This window comes from Chiloscyllium plagiosum, unplaced genomic scaffold, assembly GCF_037043375.1.
Source record: "Chiloscyllium plagiosum isolate Xiang-an unplaced genomic scaffold, Cpla_swu_hap1 HiC_scaffold_11, whole genome shotgun sequence".
NCBI classification, from domain to species: Eukaryota; Metazoa; Chordata; class Chondrichthyes; order Orectolobiformes; family Hemiscylliidae; genus Chiloscyllium; species Chiloscyllium plagiosum.
The window spans coordinates 20,098,149-20,120,302 of NW_028270149.1; the positions used below are offsets into that span (position 1 = coordinate 20,098,149).

General features: G+C 42.7%; 1 protein-coding gene across 5 annotated transcripts in view; it reads left to right on the top strand.

Moving 5' to 3' along the window:
• ophn1 (oligophrenin 1) overlaps positions 1-22,154 on the top strand; it is a 211,465-nt gene that overhangs the window by 146,339 nt on the left and 42,972 nt on the right. For 3 of the 5 annotated variants that reach the window (XM_043705050.2, XM_043705051.2, XM_087991884.1), the window contains exons 19-20: positions 2,179-2,326; positions 18,028-18,381. In XM_043705050.2, coding sequence (XP_043560985.2) covers positions 2,179-2,326; positions 18,028-18,381 — 502 coding nt within the window. Of the gene's footprint in view, positions 1-2,178; positions 2,327-18,027; positions 18,382-21,149; positions 21,553-22,154 lie in introns of those variants that run through there. The other 2 variants (XM_087991885.1, XM_043705052.2) reach the window with 2 other exon arrangements.

A 22,154-nucleotide genomic window follows, 5' to 3' on the forward strand; every position in this document is an offset into this window, starting at 1 on the left:
TGCAAATTGTAGCAACTAAGCTGCTAATAACGATTCGTGCTCAGTCATCCAGTCCACAAGGTCCTACACTTCCGAACTGGTCTTTAATATGTTCACTGGCTCCAAACATTGGTAGCGTTAAAGGTGTGACTACTGGGCTTGGGTTCCTTTGGTTGAGGAGAAGGAAACTCATAGGTACTGCAAAGTGCCTTTGTGCAAGGGACCGTATAAAGTGGCAGAATAATGGGGTGCAGAGATGGTTAAAGGCAAAAAGGGTAGGTCAAGAGTGAAAGACGGATTTTTGTTAATCATATCATAAAACTAGATCCTAATTGAAAAGAGAGGGATGTTTATTTATATTGTATTGTTTACAACCTCAAGACATTTCAAAGTACTTTACAGCCAATAACATACTTTTGAAGTGCAGCTGTTTCTATGCAAAATATGACAACGAATTTCGGCACAGCAAGGCCCCACTATGAAATGATACCTGATATTTGTTTTCAGTGATGTTGTTTGAGGGGGTGAATATTGACCAGGCAACTCTCCTGGTTTTCAAAAGATGCTCTTGGATCTTCCAAGCCCAGCTGAGCATGTCACTAGGCAAGTAATCCAGAGATAGAGGCTAATGCTCGGGGGTCACAACAGTTCAAATTCCCATTCTCATATGCTCCTTTGCACAAAGACACTGTGCAGTACCTATGTGTAATTTAGAGTTTCCTTCTCCACATGCAAAGGAGCCTGAGTGCAGTAGTCATACCTTTAATACCACCCATGGCAGCTGATGGAGTTTAAATTCAATAAACAAATTGGAGTATCAGTTTCAGTCATAGTTCCATAACACTATCATTGCTTTAAAAGAATATCTGGTTCATTAATGTCCATTTAGGGAAAGAAATCTGCCATTCTTACCTAGTCTGGCCTACATGTGACTCCAGGCCCATGGCAATGTGTTAATTTTTAACTGTCCTTTGAAACGGCTTGGTGGGCCGCTCAGTCTGAGGATAATTAGACTTGGCAGCAAACTTGAGCCTTGCCAGCCATGCTCACATTCTATGAAATAATTTGATTTTTTTTTCTTCTCATGGCCTGTGAATGTTGTTGATGAGGCCAGTGTTTTCTGCCCATTCTGAATTGTCCTTGAGCTAAGTGGCTTGCTACTGTATTTCCTGGGGTGTTTGAGGCAGTTCCGTTAACTGAGAGGGTAACATGGCCTTGATTTTAACATTTTCTCTGAAAGATAGCACTTCAGGCACTGCTGCATTCCCTTAGCGTTACACTGGACAGTCAGTCTAGGTGAATGTTCAAATCTCTGGAAAGGCGCTTAGAGGCCACAGTGTTCTGACTCTGGAAATATTGCCACTCAGCCACAATTAAGATTTATAATAGTGGCCTCTATACAGTGGAATATCTTTTTTTTTCACTTTTGATTTAATAGTTTTGTTTTTGCCATCCACATAATAAAACATATGGCCGGAACTTGGCACATCCACCACACAACACTGTAAAGAACATGAACTTACCATATAACAACATGGTGTCAACCCACATCCTAAAATATTAAAGCATTCAGCTTCACTCTGCCTCTCTTCTATCAAGAGTCCTTTCAGAAAGTGTGCTGTGCCCTCAGGTTTCTTCACTAAAGATTAAACTGTGCTGCAAAGAACTGTTGTGATCTTTAAATAAATATTGTTAAATATAAATCAACTGAACAGTGAATCCTGATGACCCTGTTGAACTGGACTGGAGTTACTGAACCTGATGACTTGAGGGAGCTGGATTAACAGTGTGTAACTGAAACTTGTGTTAATTATTTGTTCAAATCTAGCTGCTTCTCTCTGGGTGGCTCAATAATTCCTCACAGGAAGCATCCTGCGTTAATGACTGTAATGTTGCTGCTGTTAATCCAGTGCTCTGACACAATTTGAGCTTGGTACACTTTCCCAGTTCCCTGCTGGAGGTACAAATATGCATCTGGAATTTCCTTGGCTAGTTCCTTGATCTCCCATTGTTGTCTTCAGAACAAAAGCTTGTCTAACAAAGGTGAGGGCCACAGGTTGGACAGAGTCCACAGAAATTCTATCCTTGAGACATTTTTAAGTGAAAGCCATTGAAGAAATGAACACCATGGGGGTTGGTGAGGAGAAGCTCTGAAAGAGATTCTGAAAATGTCCCTCTACTGTTTTTTCAATTTTTCAGATTTTTAAGTTCCCACCAGAGGAGAATGCGGCTCCCCCAGTACCACCCCCCAGAGCCGCACCCAGGAAGCGGCAGCCAATCACAATCTCCAAACGTGCTGCCCGCCCTCGGACTAACCTCGACTCTTCCTCTTTCAAGGATATGGAAGGTCAGTACCGGTGTCTTTGCCATTTTAAAGCAACATGATGTTGTGAAACTGAGCTTTGTTCATATACTCTGATGTGACTGATGATTTTGTGTATCAAGCTCCACGAAGGTTCAATGCTGGGTCGAAGTGAGAGAGGAAAGAGTCTGGTTTCTGCTATCTAGTACACGTGGTCACATTCTTAAAATCCATCTGCCTATCATACATCCATTACTGGGGGAGGCTTCTTTCTCCTCCCCTCGTGCAGGAACTCTTGTGATGCTTTCATTCATGTCTATAACTTTCCACTTCATTCACGAGTTTGTGCTTGATCTTTGTTCATTCTTTTCTGGGAATATGGGTGATTCTGGCTTGGCCAGCAATTGATGTCCACCCCCAATTAACTTTGACAAGGTGGTGGTGAGCTGCCTTTTTGAATTGCTGCAGTCCATGTGATGTAGGTAGTCTCAGTGTTGTTTTACAAAGAATTAAATGATGTTGACCCAATGAAGGAATAGCAATGCAATTCCAAGGCAAGATGGCATGAGGCATAGTGGGAAACCTGCATGTGGTGGTGCCCAGGTGCACCCTGTTGCTTGTGCTTCTGGGTGGTCATGGTCATGTGTTTGAGAAATGAGGAACGTTTTTGCAAGTGGCTGCAGTGCGACTCGAAGATGATGTGAGCTGCCATTTTGGTGGTGGTGGAGTGATTCAATATGGAAGGTGGTGGGTAAGGTGTCAATGAAGCAAGCTACTTTTCTTGGATGATGAGATTTTTTTGTTTGTTGGAGTTGCACCCATCCAAGCAAGCAAGACTTATTCCATCCCAATCTTAGCCTTCAAATTGTAGATGATGGATTGATTTTGGGAGTCAGAAGTTGAACTATATACCACAGAATTCCCTGATCTTGTAACTACTGTCGTTGTCTGGTCCATTTCAGTTTCTGATTACTAACAATCTGCAGAATGTTGGTGCATACGTTCCTACAGTCTTGGCCACCTGTTGATTTTTGGCGTTTAGAAGATCGAGGGGTGATTTGTTCAATATTTCAAAACATGAAGGAGGAAATGTTTGCACTGATTTGGAGGGTTTAGAATGGGGCAAAGTCTCCTAAGTTTCTAAAAAAAAAAGTCATGAATACTCACTGAGGAATGATTATATTCCCTGAATGTTCTTTCTGCAATTTTTCAACAAACTCATTTGCATGGAGAAAAGTCTCTCTTCACATACTTTGGTCTGGGAATTTTCTCCTCTGAAGTCAGTTTGCTGTGTAGATTACCTACTCTGGTACTTCCCGTAAGTTGAACTTCAACTGTGCCATCCTTAATTACTTCACTTGCCATTCACTGGCCAGTTCCAGTTCATTGTACAGTGTGGTAATAGCTTCTCCCTTTATTGCTAGGATGCCCACTTCCCTGAATTTTTCCTGGCCATTAAACTTGCTGTTGCTTGTAACTACTCCTACCAGGAGACCTACCGTTGTATGCCATGTTCGTGTGTCTTGTGCCACCCTGTACTACCTGTTGTAGCCCACTTGCATTTGCACTGACACCCACCATCCAACTACATCTCAATCGGCACCTTCTTCTGCAGCGCTCTGCTTTTCCTTGAGCAGAGATCTCTGTAGCTTTTCAGATTGGTGGCTTTCTGGTCAAATGATCAAAATACCAAAATTTTCTTTTTGTGGATGTCACCTTTTGAAGTTCTTTTTTGCTTTTACAATTTTTAGCTTACAGCTAAATTTTTAGCTTACAGCTTACAGGAACAGGAGTAAGCCATACAGTTCCTACTCTGCTATCCAATGTGTTCATGGCTGATCCTTTATTTCAAAGTCATGTTGTGGTCTCCAAAGTTGCCCTTTGCCTTTTCTTTCATGTGGCTGATGAACAACTATGCCAAGGGGCAGGAGCTGGTTAACTAGATTCTGTGCCTGTCCCTTACATTCTGTAGTATTGAAGTAGGGCTGCGTTTTTCTTTGTCTTTGATTTGTACTCCTAAGACCTTGATTTTCTTTCACAAATCTTTTAATTATTGTCCCATTTTCTGAAGCATGCAGGAAATTGGTAGAATGTAGAACCTTGAGATTTTTTTTTATTCCCCATTTTCAAGTTTGAGTTTTCTTCTTGCTCACACATCCTTCACAAAATTTCAACTGGCAATCTCTATCCTTCTCTATTTTGCAATGCGATTCCCGTTTTGTCCTAAATGTGCTAAACACATTTTGACTGTTTATGTAGGTGGCTCATCACTTTCCTCCTGGTGCCTTGCGTAGTAATGTTGCCCTTCACATTCCTGAGTCCAACAGATAAGGAAGAAACAAAGCTGTTCTTTGCATTGAGATAAATCATCTGAATCGGGGTGGTGGTGAGATTAGCTTTACAAATGCAGCGTAAAAGTGAGCCAGCTTTCTGCTGCCTTATTACAAATGGGTAAGCAAGCTAGAAAGCACAAAGGTGTAGATATTGGCTGAAGACAGGAGGAAAGATTGATTTTTCTAAGTTCAATAACTAGATCTTTGCTCCCAGTAGCTACCTGGAGAGGTAGCTGGTACCCAGAGATCTCTGCAAAATATCTTTGGCAATCTCACACAGTTGGCATGACCAGCAATTGTTTGAGCATAATACTTCTTTTCCATAAAATTCATTGCAACATCTCACTAAGCTGCACAGCAGTTTGTTTTCTCTGTATAACTAGAATTAACATTCTAGAGGATTTACCCACTGAGCCATTAGCACGTAATGAGCCTCTGGGATGAAGATTTACAGTGAACCATTCCAAACTGTGAGCATATTAATTAACTGTTACACTGTGAATAAATGCTGCAATTATAGTGCAGTGCCCAGCTCAGCCCTCCCACCTCAATCCTTGCCTCCATTCTCATCCAATCAGCCAACGTATTCCGTTGGGTAATCTCCATTGGCACAATTTTGGAGAGCGGATTGCTGCTTCCCACTTGGACTTTCCATGCTCACTGAAATGTAGAGTAATGGAAATTTCTCGGCATTGCCCTTTGCCCTTTTCTTTCATGTAGTTGACAACCAACTATGCCAAGGGACAGGAGCTGGTTAACTAGATCCTGCGCTTGCCCCTTACATTCTGTAAAGTTGAAATAGGGCTGCATTTTATTTTCTCTTGGATTTGTGCGCACAGATATATTTCTATTAAGCAGGCATTTATCGGCCAGCAATGCTGGATGTTGATTTTATGGCGTTGATCGTTATACGTGTCTGTAGCTCTCGCCGCTTGGCGCCAATGCTTGTCTCTTTTGTGAGGCCAGTGTTGTCTGGTTCGATCAATTGCTTGCAGCTGTTAGCTGGATAGCCTATCAAAATCCTTGTTATTCCTTTTTTTAAATATGTTTCTGCAGTTTAATTACACAGTCTGTATGTCAGAATCCTAATTACAGGGTTGGCATTGAAGGAATTTAATTCAGTGAGCATGTGTTAGTAAGAGATGCCCACCTTTTTTTCCCCCCAATTTTTGTTTCCATTTGTGATGGAATTATGTGACTGCACAGCTTGCATGGCACAGGGCTGCCTTTTCACTGACTCCCTGACTGAGAGAGGGGGAAGGGGTTTTGATGAGATGCAGATAAAATCTGATTAACGCAAATGTGAAACATGAAGACCATTTCATGCTCTGAAATGTATTCCTCTCAGCTTCCAGCTTTCCCAGATGTGCCTTCTATACTTTGAGTACCACTTAAGTTTTCCGTCTCTATCCAGTCACTGGAAGATTATTCCAAATGTTTTCTACCCTTTGTGTAATGTTCGTGTTGATTAGTTTTACTTTCCACTGTGTGACTGCTGACATAACAGGCCTAGCTCATTAATGAATGTTTAGAGCAGGGTTAGGCGTGCTATATCCTAGCATCATTACAACTGATTAGATCCGCAAAGTCTTTTGGATACTTTAACTTGTAATTCCAAAAGTATCTCTCAAAAGGCTGCTATAAATTTAAGTGCTGTTGGGAAATTTCCCATGTGGGACCCATGGAATGTTGCGCCTGTAGAATGTCAGGGAATTTTTAAAACAGCGAGAGAATAGAAAATGAGAGACTTGACTATTTTCCCCCACAACCCTCTTCTCAGAACCTTCCATTTGTAGGCTTCTTTTCAGTGGTTTGCCATTCCAGGAGTTTACAAACAATGGGCTGGTTTGTGTGCTACTGGGCGAAGGTGTATTAGTGAACTGAGGTTCATATGGGGGAAAAGAAAGCTGTTGTGTTGTGAAAATGATAAACGAACCACCCGCCAATAACCCCTGCATTGCAGGTAAAAGGGTTTTCTTACTCTAAGCACTAGAAGCCAGATAGCTAACAAGGCAGTCAAAATAAAACATTAGGACTCTCTCACTTTGCTGCCATACAGCCAACTGTTGAAAGCAAATGTGATGAGAATTTCAAATAATCTGCAGAAACCAAGAATCCCCAAAATTGACTGTTAAATTATTCATTTGCCACTACCTATTCTACATTAACCACACAGAGATTGAGCTTTTATCTTTTATTGGACTTGCTGCTTATTACTAACCTGAGTGTGTTGTTATTCATTCTTTTAGTGCGTAGTGACTGACAAGTTCTGACTTTCATTAACCTAAGAGTGCCTGGTTAAACTGGGTGTCTTCTAAAACATAAATTTATTTGGTTTGGGAGAATGACGCCAAAAGGTTAGGGGTCTTTTGTTCAAATTAAGTTTGTAGGAACCAACTTGGGAAGAGGGGAGGTGAGATGAGGGAAGCCAGTTCCTCCCCTTCTCATCTGCAAGTGCCACAATTTGAGTGATTCGGTCTCCAAATGTGACAACCTAGGAAACCCCACCCAGGGTCTGGCCGTGTCAAATTGGAGGACGGTCTGTCATCTGGACCCATAGACAAAACAAAAGAATTCGGGTGGATAAATTGTCACTTTGAAACTAATTTTAAAGAAGAAAAAGAACTGCCAAAGACTTTGTGCCACAACAGCATGTAAATTCATATTTGTTGCACGTTCCTGGCAAAATTAGGGGAAGTAATTTTTTGAGGGTTTAAAAGTTCTGTTGCATAAGCAGTTAGTTTTTGCTGAGAATTTCTAGGATAAGAATCCAACATTTCCAAAGGGTTGGCTGAGTAGTTTACAGATAGAAATTGAGGATGATGAAATGAATAGATTAAATGGACTCAAGCTAGAGCAAAGGAAGAAAAAGAATTTTTTTAATTCTCTCAGGATGTGGGAGTCGCTGTAGGCCAGCACTTATTGCCTGTTCCGAGGTGCCATTGAGAAGGTGGCAGTGTGCTGTCTTGAACTGCTGCAGTCTGCATGCTGTGGGTAGAAATGGGAAAGAGAGTGAGCTGTAAGAGCAAGGAGAGAAGAGAATTTCAGGAAAAGTGATTTGAAAGTGTGTTTGAACTAAGGAAACTTCAGTTACAGAACAGGAACTCCGTTGTGTTGCATGAAGACACTGGCTCAGTCTTGATCGCGGAGGATACTTGGTTTGCTCATTTGATTGCTAAGTTTAAGGAGACAGAAGCATGGGGGTAGCATGGCAGTTAGAGGTCACTCTAACATTTGATCCTAATTACTGTAGATAGGCTTTCGGGAAAAGCGCGTGAGTTTTGCTTCCTATTGTCTAAGGGAAGAGTCCCAGATTATGAAATAGTGAAAAAAAGACAATTTTAAGTGCATTTGAGTTAAAACCACTGTCATACCATTAAAAATTCCATACTGCTAGTAAAGTGGCCTGACCAGATGTACCTGGAACCTAAAAAGATTGTGTGGCCACTGATGAAAAATGTCAATTAATTATCCTTGAGGAATAATTCCCCTCCCAAAAGAGAGGAACGTAGAGTTATTGGGTCCAGACAGGCAGGCACGTTGGCCAATGATGGTGAGCTGATCCACAAACCCCTATTTCCAAAGTAAGCCCCCTCTACCACCAACCAACTGGAAAGGTGCGAGGTAGGTGAGTGATAGGGAAGAGCTGGGAGCCTTCCTCGGGACAGAATGTTTGATAGCTTTAAAATGAGGCCAAAAGAGTTGTGTTTCAACTGCCAAAAAATAGGGCGAGTCCTGCTCAACTGCTGGAGGTTATGGGAGAAACCAGTGGGATTTATCGGAGAACCGGGGACCTTGGATCTAAAGTAGCTGGCTACATTTCCTCAAGGTGAGGCAAGCAAGCCTGTTGGGTACTGAGGGTCAGCTAAAATCTGCTACTGGGAAAGGGCATGATGTTCCCACCAGAGTGGGAGAGCATATGCCTTTTACTGGGTGCAATGTGATCTTGTGTCGGGACCAGTAACTGTGGGAGTCATCCCCAGTTTGCTGAGGAGCAAGCAATCCTGTCTACAGGCAATGACTTGGTGGAATCAAAGGTAATAGGTAAAATCAAATGAATTTTGGGAAGCCCATTCAAGTCTGAGAGACTGACTGGCTTGGCACCACCTCTGACTGTATAGGGTTAAGCAGTCTATGGCCAGACCAACTCAGCCAGTGGAACCTGATGTAATGATACAAACAGCACTCCCTCTGGTCTGGCTATCTGAAATCATTCTCAGGACTGCAGAGGACCACAAAGAGTTAATAAATAGGACTGTACTTGCAGCTCAGAAACCCAATCCACTGTTTGAAAACACTAGTCCTGGCTACTCACATTGAAGCTGAGAGAGAAGTAAACCTCAAATACCACAATGTTAAAATGAGGTGTTGGTGAGGAAACAGATCTTCATGCTGACTGGCAATTAGGGAGTAGGCTGGTAGTGGGTGGCACTGATGTACCATGGAAAATAGTGCAAATACCCCCATGGTAAACTCATGGAGAAAGTGATGTCACATGGTGCACAGGGTGTTCTAGCTAGGTGGATAAAGAACTGAGTTTAGATCAGAGTGGGGCTGGAAAAGCACAGCAGGTCAGGCAGCGGCAACAGGAGACAGAGCAGTAGTTGAAGGGAGTTTCTTGAAATGGAGAAAGGTGACCAGTGGCGTTCCAAGGGATCAATGCTGGGGCCACTTGCTTGTAATATACGTAAATGATCTGGAAGAGGGCATTGTTGGTCTGATCAGTAAGTTTGCAGATGACAGGAAGATTGGTGGAGTAGCAGAAAGCATAGGGTACTGTCAAAGAATACAGGAGAATATAGAAAGACTGGAGAGTTGGGCGGAGAAGTGGCGGATGGAGTTCAATCCAGGCAAATGTGAGGTGATGCATTTTGGCAAGTCTTATTCTAGTGCGAACTATATTGTAAACAGAAGAGCCTTGGGAAAAGTTAATGAGCAGAGAGATCTGGGAGTTCAGGTCCATTGTACCCTGAAGGTGGCAGCACAGGTGGATAGAATGGTCAAGAAGGCATATGCTTTGCTTTCCTTCATAGGACGGGGTATTGAGTTATAAGAGCTGGCAGGTAATGTTAAAATTGTACAAGACATTGGTTCGGCCGCATTCAGCATACTGTGTACAATTCTGGTCGCCACATTACCGAAAGGATGTGGACCCTTTGGCGAGGGTGCAGAGAAGGTTTATAAGGATGTTGCCTGGTATGGAAGGTGTTAGCTACGAAGAGAGGTTGAGTAGGTTAGGATCCTTTTCATTAGGAAAAGGGAGATTGGGGGTGGGGGAGAACCTGGATTGAGGTTTACAAAATCATGAAGGGTATAGACAGGGTGGATAGAGATAAGCTTTTTCCAGGGTGAGGGATTCAATAATAAGAGGTCACTCTTTCAAGGTGAGAGGTAGAAAGTTTAAGGTGCACGCACACGGCAAGTAATTCACACAGAGGGTGGTAGGTGCCTGGAACGCGTTGCCAGCAGAGGTAGTAGAGGCAGCCACAGTAGATTCATTTAAGGTGCGTCTGGACAGACACATGAGTAGGTGGGGAGCAGAGGGATACAGATGCTTAGGAATTGGGCGACAGGTTTAAACAGTAGATTTGGATTGGCTCAGGCTTGGAGGGACGAAGGGCCTGTTCCTGGGCTGTACATTTTCTTTATTCTTAGTTCACAATTCCAAAGGCTGGTAATGTTGTATATGCCATGTCAGGTGGGAGAAAGTGAGGACTGCAGATGCTGGAGATCAGAGCTGAAAATGTGTTGCTGGAAAAGCGCAGCAGGTCAGGCAGCATCCAAGGAGCAGGAGAATCTACGTTTCGGGCATGAGCCCTTCCTGAAATGTCGATTCTCCTGCTCCTTGGATGCTGCCTGACCTGCTGCGCTTTTCCAGCAACACATTTTCTGCTATGCCATGTCAGGTGTCATTTTCACTGGCCACCAACCCACAAGGAGTTTTAACATCCTTGGTTTTAACATTGAAGAACCTGCCAAGGTTGCAGGAAAGCGTCAATCTGCAGTAAGACCTACTCCTATGCCTCTTGTGCTGGCTTTTGAGGACCTCTTTAGCAAGATGTTAATGGACTGTGTGGGACCAATGCTAAGTACAAAAGGGGCCACCAGTGTATATCTCCTCCATCATGCACCTGACTACCTGTTTCCCAGAGGCTATTCCCTTGTGAACCATTTCAGCTAAAATCATTCTTAGGGAATTTATCCAATCTCTCATGTGGCCTGCCCATTGAGATACAGTCAGTCAAGATCCAAGTTTAATATCCAAAACATTCCAGAACATCCTGGGTAACCTGACAAAGCCTGATCCAGCAGAAGCCTTCAGCCTATTACAGATTGACACCAGCAAACCTTAAATGACAATGACTAGGGCATGGTGCTATGAGTGCTCCCATGGTTGATGTAAAGGTCTAGGTCCCTTCACTGCCAGGAAGTCACTTGCACAATCAACCAGTTTTGCTCTGGTCAACTTTGAATTAGTTTATGGGCAGCAAGTGTAATGGCCTCTGAAACTATGCTTAGAGAGGTTTTCAGAACAGAGGAATGAGCACTCCATATTGAGACACTGCAGCAGAACTCTGAGGGCATTGACCTGTGAAGCAACCTGAGAATACTTGTAAATCTCCCAATGTTGCAGAAACCAAAGGCAGTCAAATGTGCCACGGCCCAAACCTTGCAGCCAGAGGACTATCTTTTAAAGTTCCTACCAATTTTGGATAAACCCTTAAAGATGCTGTTCAAAATAGCAAAGGAGTTGAGGGAAGTGAATTATCTGACCAAGACCCCAGACTGGGGAGAATAATAACAAAGTTTATGTCATGCTTACATGATAAAGGAATACCGTCACCACGAGGGAACGTACAGGTAATGAACAATCTGTCCCATTGCCATGACCTATAGGATGAGGGTAGGGATAAATTGGAAGGAGGTGATGTGGGTATGACCCTACATTGAACCTCCTCCTACTTGCCAACCTGATGTAGAAATACTAGCAAATTTAATATCCACATTTGCCACCTAGTGTAGATCAGCAAATGGACTTAACTAGGCTTTTTTCTGCCTGCATTAATGGGTTTATGTGGAGACCATCTTGGTAGCACTACCTTAGCTTTACATGATGTGGATGTAGGAGAAGTCCCACCCAGAAGTCAACACTCTAATTGACTAGGTTCAGAAAAGCTGGTCAAGGTTCAGGAGATGAACTGTACACTGGAACCCAGTAATGGTAGCTGGAACTGCCCAGTTGTGCTCCTGCCCAAACTATACAGTTCCATATTGACTACTGTAAGTTAATGCAGTGACCAGAATTGACCCCTCCCTGATACCTGGTTGGAATATTGCATAGGTAGGGAAGGTAAGGTACCATCAACTACCAAGACAGGCTTAATCAAGATACTGGCACATTCCCTTGACTGTCCAAAACAAAGGAAATCTCTGTCTTTGTCATCCCAGGTGGGTTATACAAATGTCAGGTTATGTCGCTTGGACTCTGAAATGGCCCATTCAAGGAATGATGAATCCATAACGTGAGGAATATCTTGTTGTGTAGTGTACCTAGAGGATCCAGTGTACAGCAGTTCCTCATAAAGATGTCAGGAGCAATCTCTCTTCTGAAAAATTATTCCTCAAAGAGCAAGTTCACTTAGGCCAGAGTGACTTTTTGACTCTCCAATTTTCTGAACATACTAGGTAACATCTTCAGTGGGCCTCTGGACAAAGCACTGCTGATGTTTTCTGCTTTCTATTTATATGTTTGGGTTTCTTTGGGTTGGTGATGTCAATTCCTGTGATGTCATTTTCCGAACAGATGAGTATTGCCCAGGGCTGCAGAGTATAAGCACACTGCTCCAACAAACATATTGCCTTGGACCCTATTTACCACCCCCTGAGAAAAATTAACTGATAAAACTCATTCTGTTGTTAACCTAAGAAACCCTGGTTAAATTGGCTTCCTTTAAAAACATAATTTGGTCTGGGAGAAAGGCATCCATATGGGAGGAATGCTTTATAAATTAACCTTGTTATGACCAACTGAAGCAGGTAATTAAAGAAGGGAAGCTGCTTAAATAATCCCCAGTTTCCTGGAAGAGTGTTCGCTCCAACAACACTCGAGCTTAACACCATCCGGATAAAGCAGCCTCTTGGCTGGCATTACAGCCACAAGCACCTATCTCCATCACTGCTCAGTAGCAGCAGTGTGTACCATCAACAAGGTGCACTGCTGAAATTCACCGAAGGTTCACAGACAGCACGTTCCACGACCACTTCCATCTAGAAGGTCAAGAGTACCAGGTATGGACGACATGGTGGCTCAGTGGTTAGCGCAAAGGACCGGGGTTTGATTCCAGCCTCTGGTGACAATCTGTGTGGCGTTTGCACATTTTCTGCATGGGTTATCACCATGTGTTCTGGTTTCTTCCTCCAGTTCAAAGATGTACAGGTTAGGTGAATTGACTGTGCTAAATTGCCCATTGTTTTCTGGGGTGTGTAGGTTATGTGCATTAGTCAAAGATAAATATAGGAGAATGGCTCTGGGTGGGTTACTCATTGGAGGGTTGGTGTGGATATGTTGGGTCAAATGGTCTGTTTCCAGACTGTAGGGATTATATGATATGGAAACACTATTGCCTGCATGTTCCTCTGCAAGCCACTTCCCATCCTGACTTGGAAATATATCAGTGTTCTTCACTGTTGCTGGGTCAAAATCTTGAAATCTCTCCTTAATGGCATTGTGGATCACCCCACAGCATGTGTGCTACAGTGGGTGAAGAAAGCAGCACACCACCACCTCAAGGGTAACTAGGGATAGGCAATAAATGCTGGTGAGTCAGCAATGCCCATGTCCCATTAGTGAGGAAGAAAAATTTGCCTTCCCACCCCAATAATTTGGAAGCTTAATAGTTTGTGGTATCCTGCCAAGCATTTTTTAAAAAAACTTGGGAAACCTTGCCTGGGGACACAGGAGAAAGTTGGTCTCACTCTTCTCCCCAACTTTTCTCCTTTTTTTTTATTTTCTCCCCCCCTTTTCTTTTCTCCCTCCTTCTCTTCTCCCCCTTTTTTCTTTTCTCCCCCCTTTTCTCTTCTCTCCCCCCCTTTCTCTTCTCTCCCCCCCTTTCTCTTCTCTCCCCCCCCTTTCTCTTCTTTCCCCCCCCTTTCTCTTCTCTCCCCCCCCCTTTCTCTTCTCTCCCCCCCCTTTCTCTTCTCTCCCCCCCTTCTCTTCTCTTCTCCTCCCCTTTCTCTTCTCTTCTCCTCCCCTTTCTCTTCTCTTCTCCCCCCCTTTCTCTTCTCTTCTCCCCCCCTTTCTCTTCTTCCCCCCCTTTCTCTTCCCCCCCCCCTTTCTCTTCCCCCCCCTTTCTCTCCCCCCCCCCCCCTTTCTCTTCTCCCCCCCTTTCTCTTCTCCCCCCCCTTCTCTTCTCCCCCCCCTTTCTCTTCTTCCCCCTTTCTCTTTCCCCCCCTCCCCTTTCTCTTTCCCCCCCTCCCCTTTCTCTTTCCCCCCCTCCCCTTTCTCTTTCCCCCCCTCCCCTTTCTCTTTCCCCCCCTCCCCTTTCTCTTTCCCCCCTCCCCTTTCTCTTTCCCCCTCCCCTTTCTCTTTCCCCCCTCCCCTTTCTCTTTCCCCCCTCCCCTTTCTCTCCTCTCCCATATAAATGTTGCTAGTCCTATTGTGTTTCCTGCATTTTTTATTTTTAAATTTGATCATAGTGTTTTTAGTTTATATAATTTTTTTTATATAGGCCATTTTTAACTTGCTATGAGCATTGATTTCTTTAAAATTATCTTGTCTCGGAGGTTGTGGATTTAATTTGTGAAGGGTTCAAGTTGCAGTATTCTGGAGAGAGTTGTTCTCATAGCTTTGATCTTTTTTGTTCCTTTTTGGCTGAAAATATTTGGGTAGTATGTACTAAAAAAGCCAAAATATTTAAGGCTATATAAAGTTTGGGCAGATGCTGTCTCTGATACATTATGGATACATTTAATATGAAGCCTACACCCCTAATGCACCATTTTCAAATCTCTCATACCCAACTCAACATGTGACCTTCAAGGATCTTGACTGACTGACCTTTCAGAATTACAAGAGTTCTTGCATCAAGAGAATGGACTACTCTTATCATCTGGGTCACAGCCATAAGTGACCCAGTTTAATTCACCAAGCTGTGTTTGTGAGCCACGCTACGAGCTGTCTAATGGTGGTTATCTTCAAAGGGTTGACATGGAAGGTAGGCACGTTGTTGGACCGTCACTGTTGCCCTCAGAGAGTGTACATACAATGATTATTGGATCTTTAAAACGTCCCTCTTTTCTCACCTACTTTAAAAAATGTCCTCTTATATAATTGCATCCCACTTTCCACACACTTCCAACCGGAATTATTCTCCTCCTCTCTCTCTGAAGACTTTGAAACCCAGAATGACTGTAGGCTAGCCATTAACTGTGTTTTTTTTGGACTCATGTCTCTTTTATGATTTGACTTTGCTGATGGCTGATCCTTGGAGCCTTGGCACTTTACCTAGGTTTCTTAATCATTCAAACAAAAATCAGATTTTTTTTTCTAGCTGACTTTTGTACTGTAGGGCTGCTCAAACTGGCTCGGGTTATGGATAGCCAGTGAATAGGAATGGTGCCAAGCTCCCTCAAGTTTCCCTGTTGTTTTAACAGTGAATCTACAAAGCTGACATCCTTTCCAAAGAGCAATTATCTCCCTGTGTGCAGTGAATGAAGTATCACACTTAGTTGCTTACTCCAGAACAATGTCCATTTCAAAAAGCGGGTCAAGCTTTGGATTTCTATAATTGTTCCAGTCAGTACATTTTTGTTCATTTGAGGTCGCAATTTTTTTTAGCAATCTGAGGGTTGGTGCCCAAACTTGTGTCCCTTTATACTGGGCTAGTAATCCAAAGTTGAGTGTATGGTGTTTGAAAAGCACAGTCGGTCAGGCAGCCTCCAAGGAGCAGGAGAATTGACATTTCGGGCATAAGCTATCAGGATGAAGGACTTACGTCCAAAACTTCAATTCTCCTGCTCCTCAGATGCTGCTTGACCTGCTGTGGTTTTCCAGCGCCAAACGTTTTCACTCTGATCTCCAGCATCTGCAGTCCTTATTTTCTCCTAGTAATCCAGAGGTCCTGGCTAATGTGGGTACATGGGCTCAATATTCAAATCAGAGCGACTGATGGAATTTACATTCAGTGAGTGAATGTCAAATTGAAAACTAATCTCTGCAATAGTGACCATGAAATTGTGATCTCAAGAAGTAGTGAAGTTCTGAAGAAGAGTCATACCAGACTTGAAATATTAACTCTGTTTCTCTCTCCACGGATGCTGCCAAAACTCCTGAGTTTATCCAATGTTCCGTGCTTGATTCAGATTTCCAGCATCTGCAGTATTTATCTTGAATGAAACTAGGATCGATGGTTGTGAAAATCCATCTGACTCCCTAATGTCCTTTTTAAGGAAAGAGCACTGCCAATCTTGCCTGGCATGGCCTCCAAATGACTCCAGAATCAGAGTAATGTGGTTAATCTTAACTGCTGTCTGAAACAGCCAAGCAAGTTGCTCCATTCAAGGACAATTAGGGACGGGCAACAAATGCTGCCTTTGCCAACTAATCCCGTGTCCCATATTAGACTAAAAAAGAGAGCTAAAATGTATGCAGCATTGGAACCATGATCACTGGAACTGGAACACGTGTAAAACATGCACCAATGTGAATTTGGATGGATGTGTTTAATGTTTGGAGAGTAGAACCTTCTTTCTGGAATAATCCAGATACAACCACCACCACCTCATTTCCCCCGGCCAAAATAAAGGTTTAATGTAGGCTTTAAGGAAATGTCTGGTTTTAAGAGCAATGTGATGCAACAATTTTGAATTTTAACAAATTCCAGTTCTACTGGACTCTTGTAGAAGTATTGGATTTCTGGAAATTATTTCAAATCAATTTGGCGCTTGCAATTACTAACAGTGCAACTCTAGCATACACAGGGGTACCTGCTTGTTGGAAATTGTGCAGATTTCCACGGGAACACTGACATTTGATTATTCTTGTTTGCGGTTGGAGTCAAAGTTAATTAACCTTTTGACATCACAGCAGCTGGACTTGCATCCAGTAAATGCATGGGCAAAGTGTTGATTTCTGTGGTCTATTCCGTAATGAATTGACTCACTCGTGGAATACCCTCAGAAGAGGGGTAAAGGTCAGACCAAATTGATTTGGGTATTGCTGACAAAGGACAAGGTTTTCTGTAGCTTTTCTTTAACTTGTCAGGATAATTTGCGAGCATTATGAAAGTAAACAGATATAACATTTTATTCCTCATGAGAAGAGTGCTAAATGCTCAAGTGGATTCCAATTGTCAACCAATCAGGACTCTTCTCATGCAGGATAAAATGTTTTCCTTTCCCTTCTGTAATTCTTGCAAATTGCCCTAATGACTGCAAAACAAAACACTTCAGCAAACGCTGTCCTTTTTCAGCAGTTACCCAAGTTCTATATGACCTAATTTGCTATTAATGTATCCAGTGAAAAACAACAGGAGGAATTCTACACACATTAGCTCCAAGGTATCACTTGTGTAGGGCTGTATGAATAAATGACTGGTTTAAGACCTGTTATGTTCATGATTTATGTGACTGCTCTTTATCATCCAGCAACGAGAACATGAAAGAGTTGAGAGCCTCTGAGATGTTTTCCAGAACTGATCCTAGTTCAGTCTCACTGGGATGGGAACTTATTGAGTCAATTAGTTTATCAATGGGGCTGCAACTGAAACCAGTGCACTTCCCAGGCTTCTGGCTTTCATGGTAACAACGCTGTGTCAACCATTTGCATTATGAGGTTTATTTGGGTAGTCCTGTTCATTTGGAAATGTTGCTGTATTCCGTCCAAGTGTAGAGGTCATGGATCATTTACATCATTTGAAAGGTATTTTTGGAATATTTTCCAATCTGATTATGGAAATATAAATTAGTAGGGTAGGGGAATGGGTCTGGGTGGGATACTCTTTGGCATGATTGGTGTGGACTTGTTGGGCCAAATAGCCTGTTTCAAAACTGTAAGGATTTTATGATCTTTGATTATCCTTTTTCTCTGGCTTAATATATTTCACATCTCTCTGGGTGTGAGGAGGGAATAAAAATTTGGTTGAGTAATTGGGCGTTAACTGAATGCCAGAAATGATCAAATGCTATAAAATTCTTCCTCTTTATTGGAATGTTTTGCTGGATGGCTGTGGGGAAAAGTGTGGATATATGCACATGTGATTCCAGTAGGGTTTGGACAGTAGCATTTAATGAGGAGTTTCTCGCTCTGCAGTAATATGGGTTATCCTCTTGTACCTGTTTTGTGGAGCGCTTGAAGATGAAAATAGTCAACAGGTGGAAACATCTTTACAAATATAACAATCTCTTGTTTTGCAGACTATGTGGAAGAAGAAAACGATGATGGCAGTGGCACCAATAGTCCAGATACGGGTGGCGTGACCTCCCAATCAAGCCCTGTACCTCTGCAGCGAAATACTAGACCAAGTTTGGGCAGCCAGAAGGTGGCAGAAACCGAATCTCCTCTTCGGCAGGCCACAGGTAACCAGAATTGGCGGCCATTCTCGGAGGCGGAAGTAGGGAAACCCGCACTGAAAATGAAAGATGGAGGTTTGAAGCCAGCTCCGAAGTCTGTAAATGGGGTGCCACAAACTGATCAGACCGCTGCCAATGTCTCTCGAGTATCATCCTTTCGCACAAAGCTTTCCACCAAGATGTTTTACACTGAAGATGGTAAATGCACTTGATATCATATAATTGGCATGGAATACTAACATTGCTCTTAACATACTAGAACAATCTTTTTTTTAACCTTCCCCAGGTCTGACTGATTCTTTCCACAATTTTAACTTGAATTGAGATTCATCAAATTCAATTTGTTTCTATGAAGGGGTTTCACTGGATTATTTTTATTCATTTGTGGGATGTGGGCATTGCTGGCTGGGCCAGCATTTATTTCCTGGTGCTGCGTTGCTCTTGAGAAGATGGTGGTGAACTGCCTTCTTAAAACACTGTCATCCAGGGAGTGAATGTCTGTGAATATGGTGACAGTCAAGTGGTCTGCTTTGTCCTATATAGTGTTGGACTTCGAGTGCTATTGGAGCTGCAGTCACACAGGAAAGTGAGGAATACTCCATCACACTCTCAATTTGTGTCTTGTGGATAGTGGATAGGCTTTGTCGTGTCAGAAGCTAAGTTACCCATTGCAAGATTCGTAATCTCTGACCTGCTTTTTTGGCCACTGCATTTAGATGGCTAATTCAGATCAGTTATAATCAATGGTAATCCCAGGATATTAATAGTGAGGGAATTCAATGATGGTAATGTCATCAAATGTTAAGAGTTGGTTATATTCTCTCTTGTTGGAAATGTTCATTGCCTAGAACAAGTGTGGCACAAATGTTACTTGCCACTTTTCAACCAAGGCCTGGACAATGCATTTGGACATGGACTGCTTCAGTATCTGAGCAGTCATGACTGGTGCTTAACGTTTTGCAATTATCAGTGAAAATCTCCACTTTAAATCCTATGATGGACGGTAGGCCATTGATGAAGCATCTGGAGATGGTTAACCCAAGATACTACCTTGAAGAGCTCCTGAAGTGGTATCCTGGAGCTGAGAAGATTGACCTCCATCAACCATGTCTACCTTTCTTTGTGCTAGGTATGACTCCAATCAGAAGAGAATTTTTCCCCTAATTTCTATTGTCACCAGTTTTGCCAGGGCTCCTTGATGCCATAGTAAGTCAAATGTGGCCTGACATCAAGGGCTGTGACTCTCTCCTTTTTTTTGTTTCAGTAGATACCCTTCTTTTCTCTTCATTTCATCAACCAAAATCAATGGCACACGTTTAGAAATTGGCTAATGACATCTTTGTATATATTTAAGAAAAGAAAGAGGATAACTGCTAACTGAAAGGTATCTAGAACTATGTTGGCCCCCAAGCCATGTGGATACATTTGAAATCCTGATATATAGCTAATGGCATATATAAAAATGACATGATATACCTCCGTTGGCATGAGATCTCTCCCATTCTCCCAGTTTTTGAATGCTTAGATGTGTTTTTGGTAAAATACATAGCTGAGCTTGCAAATATCTTCTGTGTGATTCATGTATTTGGTTGTCAGCTAATATGTGCATTATGCAGGTGAAAATACATCACATAGGAATGTTAAGAATGTACGGAGTGGAAAGCTGACTTTGAGGATACCCTCCGTTGTGTTGTGTGGTACTATCACGGTGTTGAATAGGATAGATTTTCAACAGGCCAGCAACTCCTAACTGGTTATTCTTGAGAGATACCCTGTGAGATATCTGCAGCAACAGAACTATATTCAACATCAATACATGTGAGGAGCTGCAAAATCAACCCTGGTTTGAAGAAGTGTGCACAAGGGCATATCAGGAGCAAGAATATCTGAAATTGAGATGTCAACCTGATGACACTATGATACAGGACTACTTGTGTGCCAAGTAGCTAAAGCAGCAAGTTCTAGACCGAGCTGAGCGGTCCTGCAACTAGTGGATCAGATTTCAGCTCTACGGTCTTGCCATATCCAATTGTGAATGGTAGTTGACAATTAACCAACTCTCTAGATGATTATGCTCAACAAGCACCCACATTCTCAATGGTAGGAGAGCCCAGTACAGCAGTGCAAAAGCCCAGGTTGAAGCATATTCACCTGCCTGCTCACTAATGCTCAGTTTGGGTTCTGCCAGAGCCACTCAGCTCCTGACCTCATTACAACCTTGGTGCAAACATGGACAGAAGAGCCAAACTCCAGGAGTGGGGTGTTCAGAGAGTAGACATTAAACTCAAAATGTTAACTCTACTCTCTCGCTCTCTTCCGGGGAAGACGAGCCATTGGTTGGAGTCATACCTGGCACAGGGTGTGGTTATTGGAAGTGAGCTATCTGTCCCAGAACATCTCTGCAGCAGTTCCTGAAGGTTGTCTCTTCAGCTGAATCAGCTGCTTCATCAATAAGCATCCCCCATCATAAGGTCAGAAGTGAGAATGTTCACCAATGATTGCACAGTGTTCAGCACCATTAGCAACCTCTCAGAGGGAGCAGTCCATGTCCAAATGTCGCAAGACCTGGACAATATCCAGGCTTGGGTCACACTGCACACTGGCCAAGTAATTTCCATCTCCAATAATAGAATCTAATAATTATCCCTTGACATTCTGTGATATTATATCACTGAATCCTCCATTGTCAACATTCTGGTGTTATCACCGATTTAGATTTGGACCAGCCATATAAATAACATGGTTACAAGATCAATCCGAGGTCAGGAATTCTGTGGCAAGTTACTCCATTCCTTGATTCTCAAAGCCAATCTGCCATCCGTTAAACACAAGTCAGTGATGGGATATAATGCTCTCCATTTGCCTGGTGAGTGCAGCTCAATTAATATTTAAGAAGCTTGTCATCGTGCAGGATTTGTTTAATCTGTCTCCTTATTCATCGTTTCCAACATTTTCATTCCTTCCAGGACAAGCGCACAGTAGTGAGGCAACAGTGTGTCTCACATACACGATGTCCCATAGCAATTGTCATGGGTTCCTCTGAGAGACAGCACCTGGAAGGCCCAGGGGAACAGATGTGTGGGGACATTGGCAGTTACAAATTCAGCTCAATCCACGCCCCACCTTGACTTGAAACTACATCACTGTTCTTTCACTAATGCTTCGTCAAGATCATGGAACCTCCTTCCTTCCTCAGGAAGTGTGACTGTCCCTGAACCACATGGTCTGCCGTGGCTCAAGAAGACCACTCGCCACCACTAACTTGAGGTCAACAAGGGACAAGCTATAAATGCTGGCCAGCCAGTGTTGCTCATGTCCCATGAATACCACTTACTACCTTTTGGGAAAAAAAAAGGAATATTCAAGGACAGCAAAATAAGGATCACAGCCACTAACAGAGAGGATCTATCATGACAAAAACTCATCTGCAGTCTGAGTGGAGCACTCGTTGTTGGGTCTGAGTGGAGAATGCAGATGATGGGTGGGTCAGCATCTGTAAGTCCATTATCTGCGTAGTAAAGTATTGCCCATAACTGCTGGACAGAATCCTAGAAACAGCATTGTGAGACTGATACTACTTATGTTAAAACTTTGAAAGGAAGAAGGTAATACAAAGCCCTATATTAATGGCATTAAATATTGAAGCAAACATATCTGCAAAATAATTTACTTACACGATCATTTTCCACCAGGATTCATTTCCAAGAGTAAAGCAGTGTTGCTGTAGTCCAAGCTGTGGCTCATTTAACAATTTTTTTATTGGAGAAAACTAACCAAAGTGTTTAAAAAGAGCTCTGTCTTTATCACTAGGATATTGATTTAGATTGTACACGGCAACTTCAATAAGGGCTACATGCTCAAAGCCAGCAGTTCAATTCTTTACAATTCCGATTTTATTGCTTTTGATTTTTTTTTTTAAACCTTACTAGATAACTGATTCCAGTAAAGCTGACAGCAACCTCTCTACATAA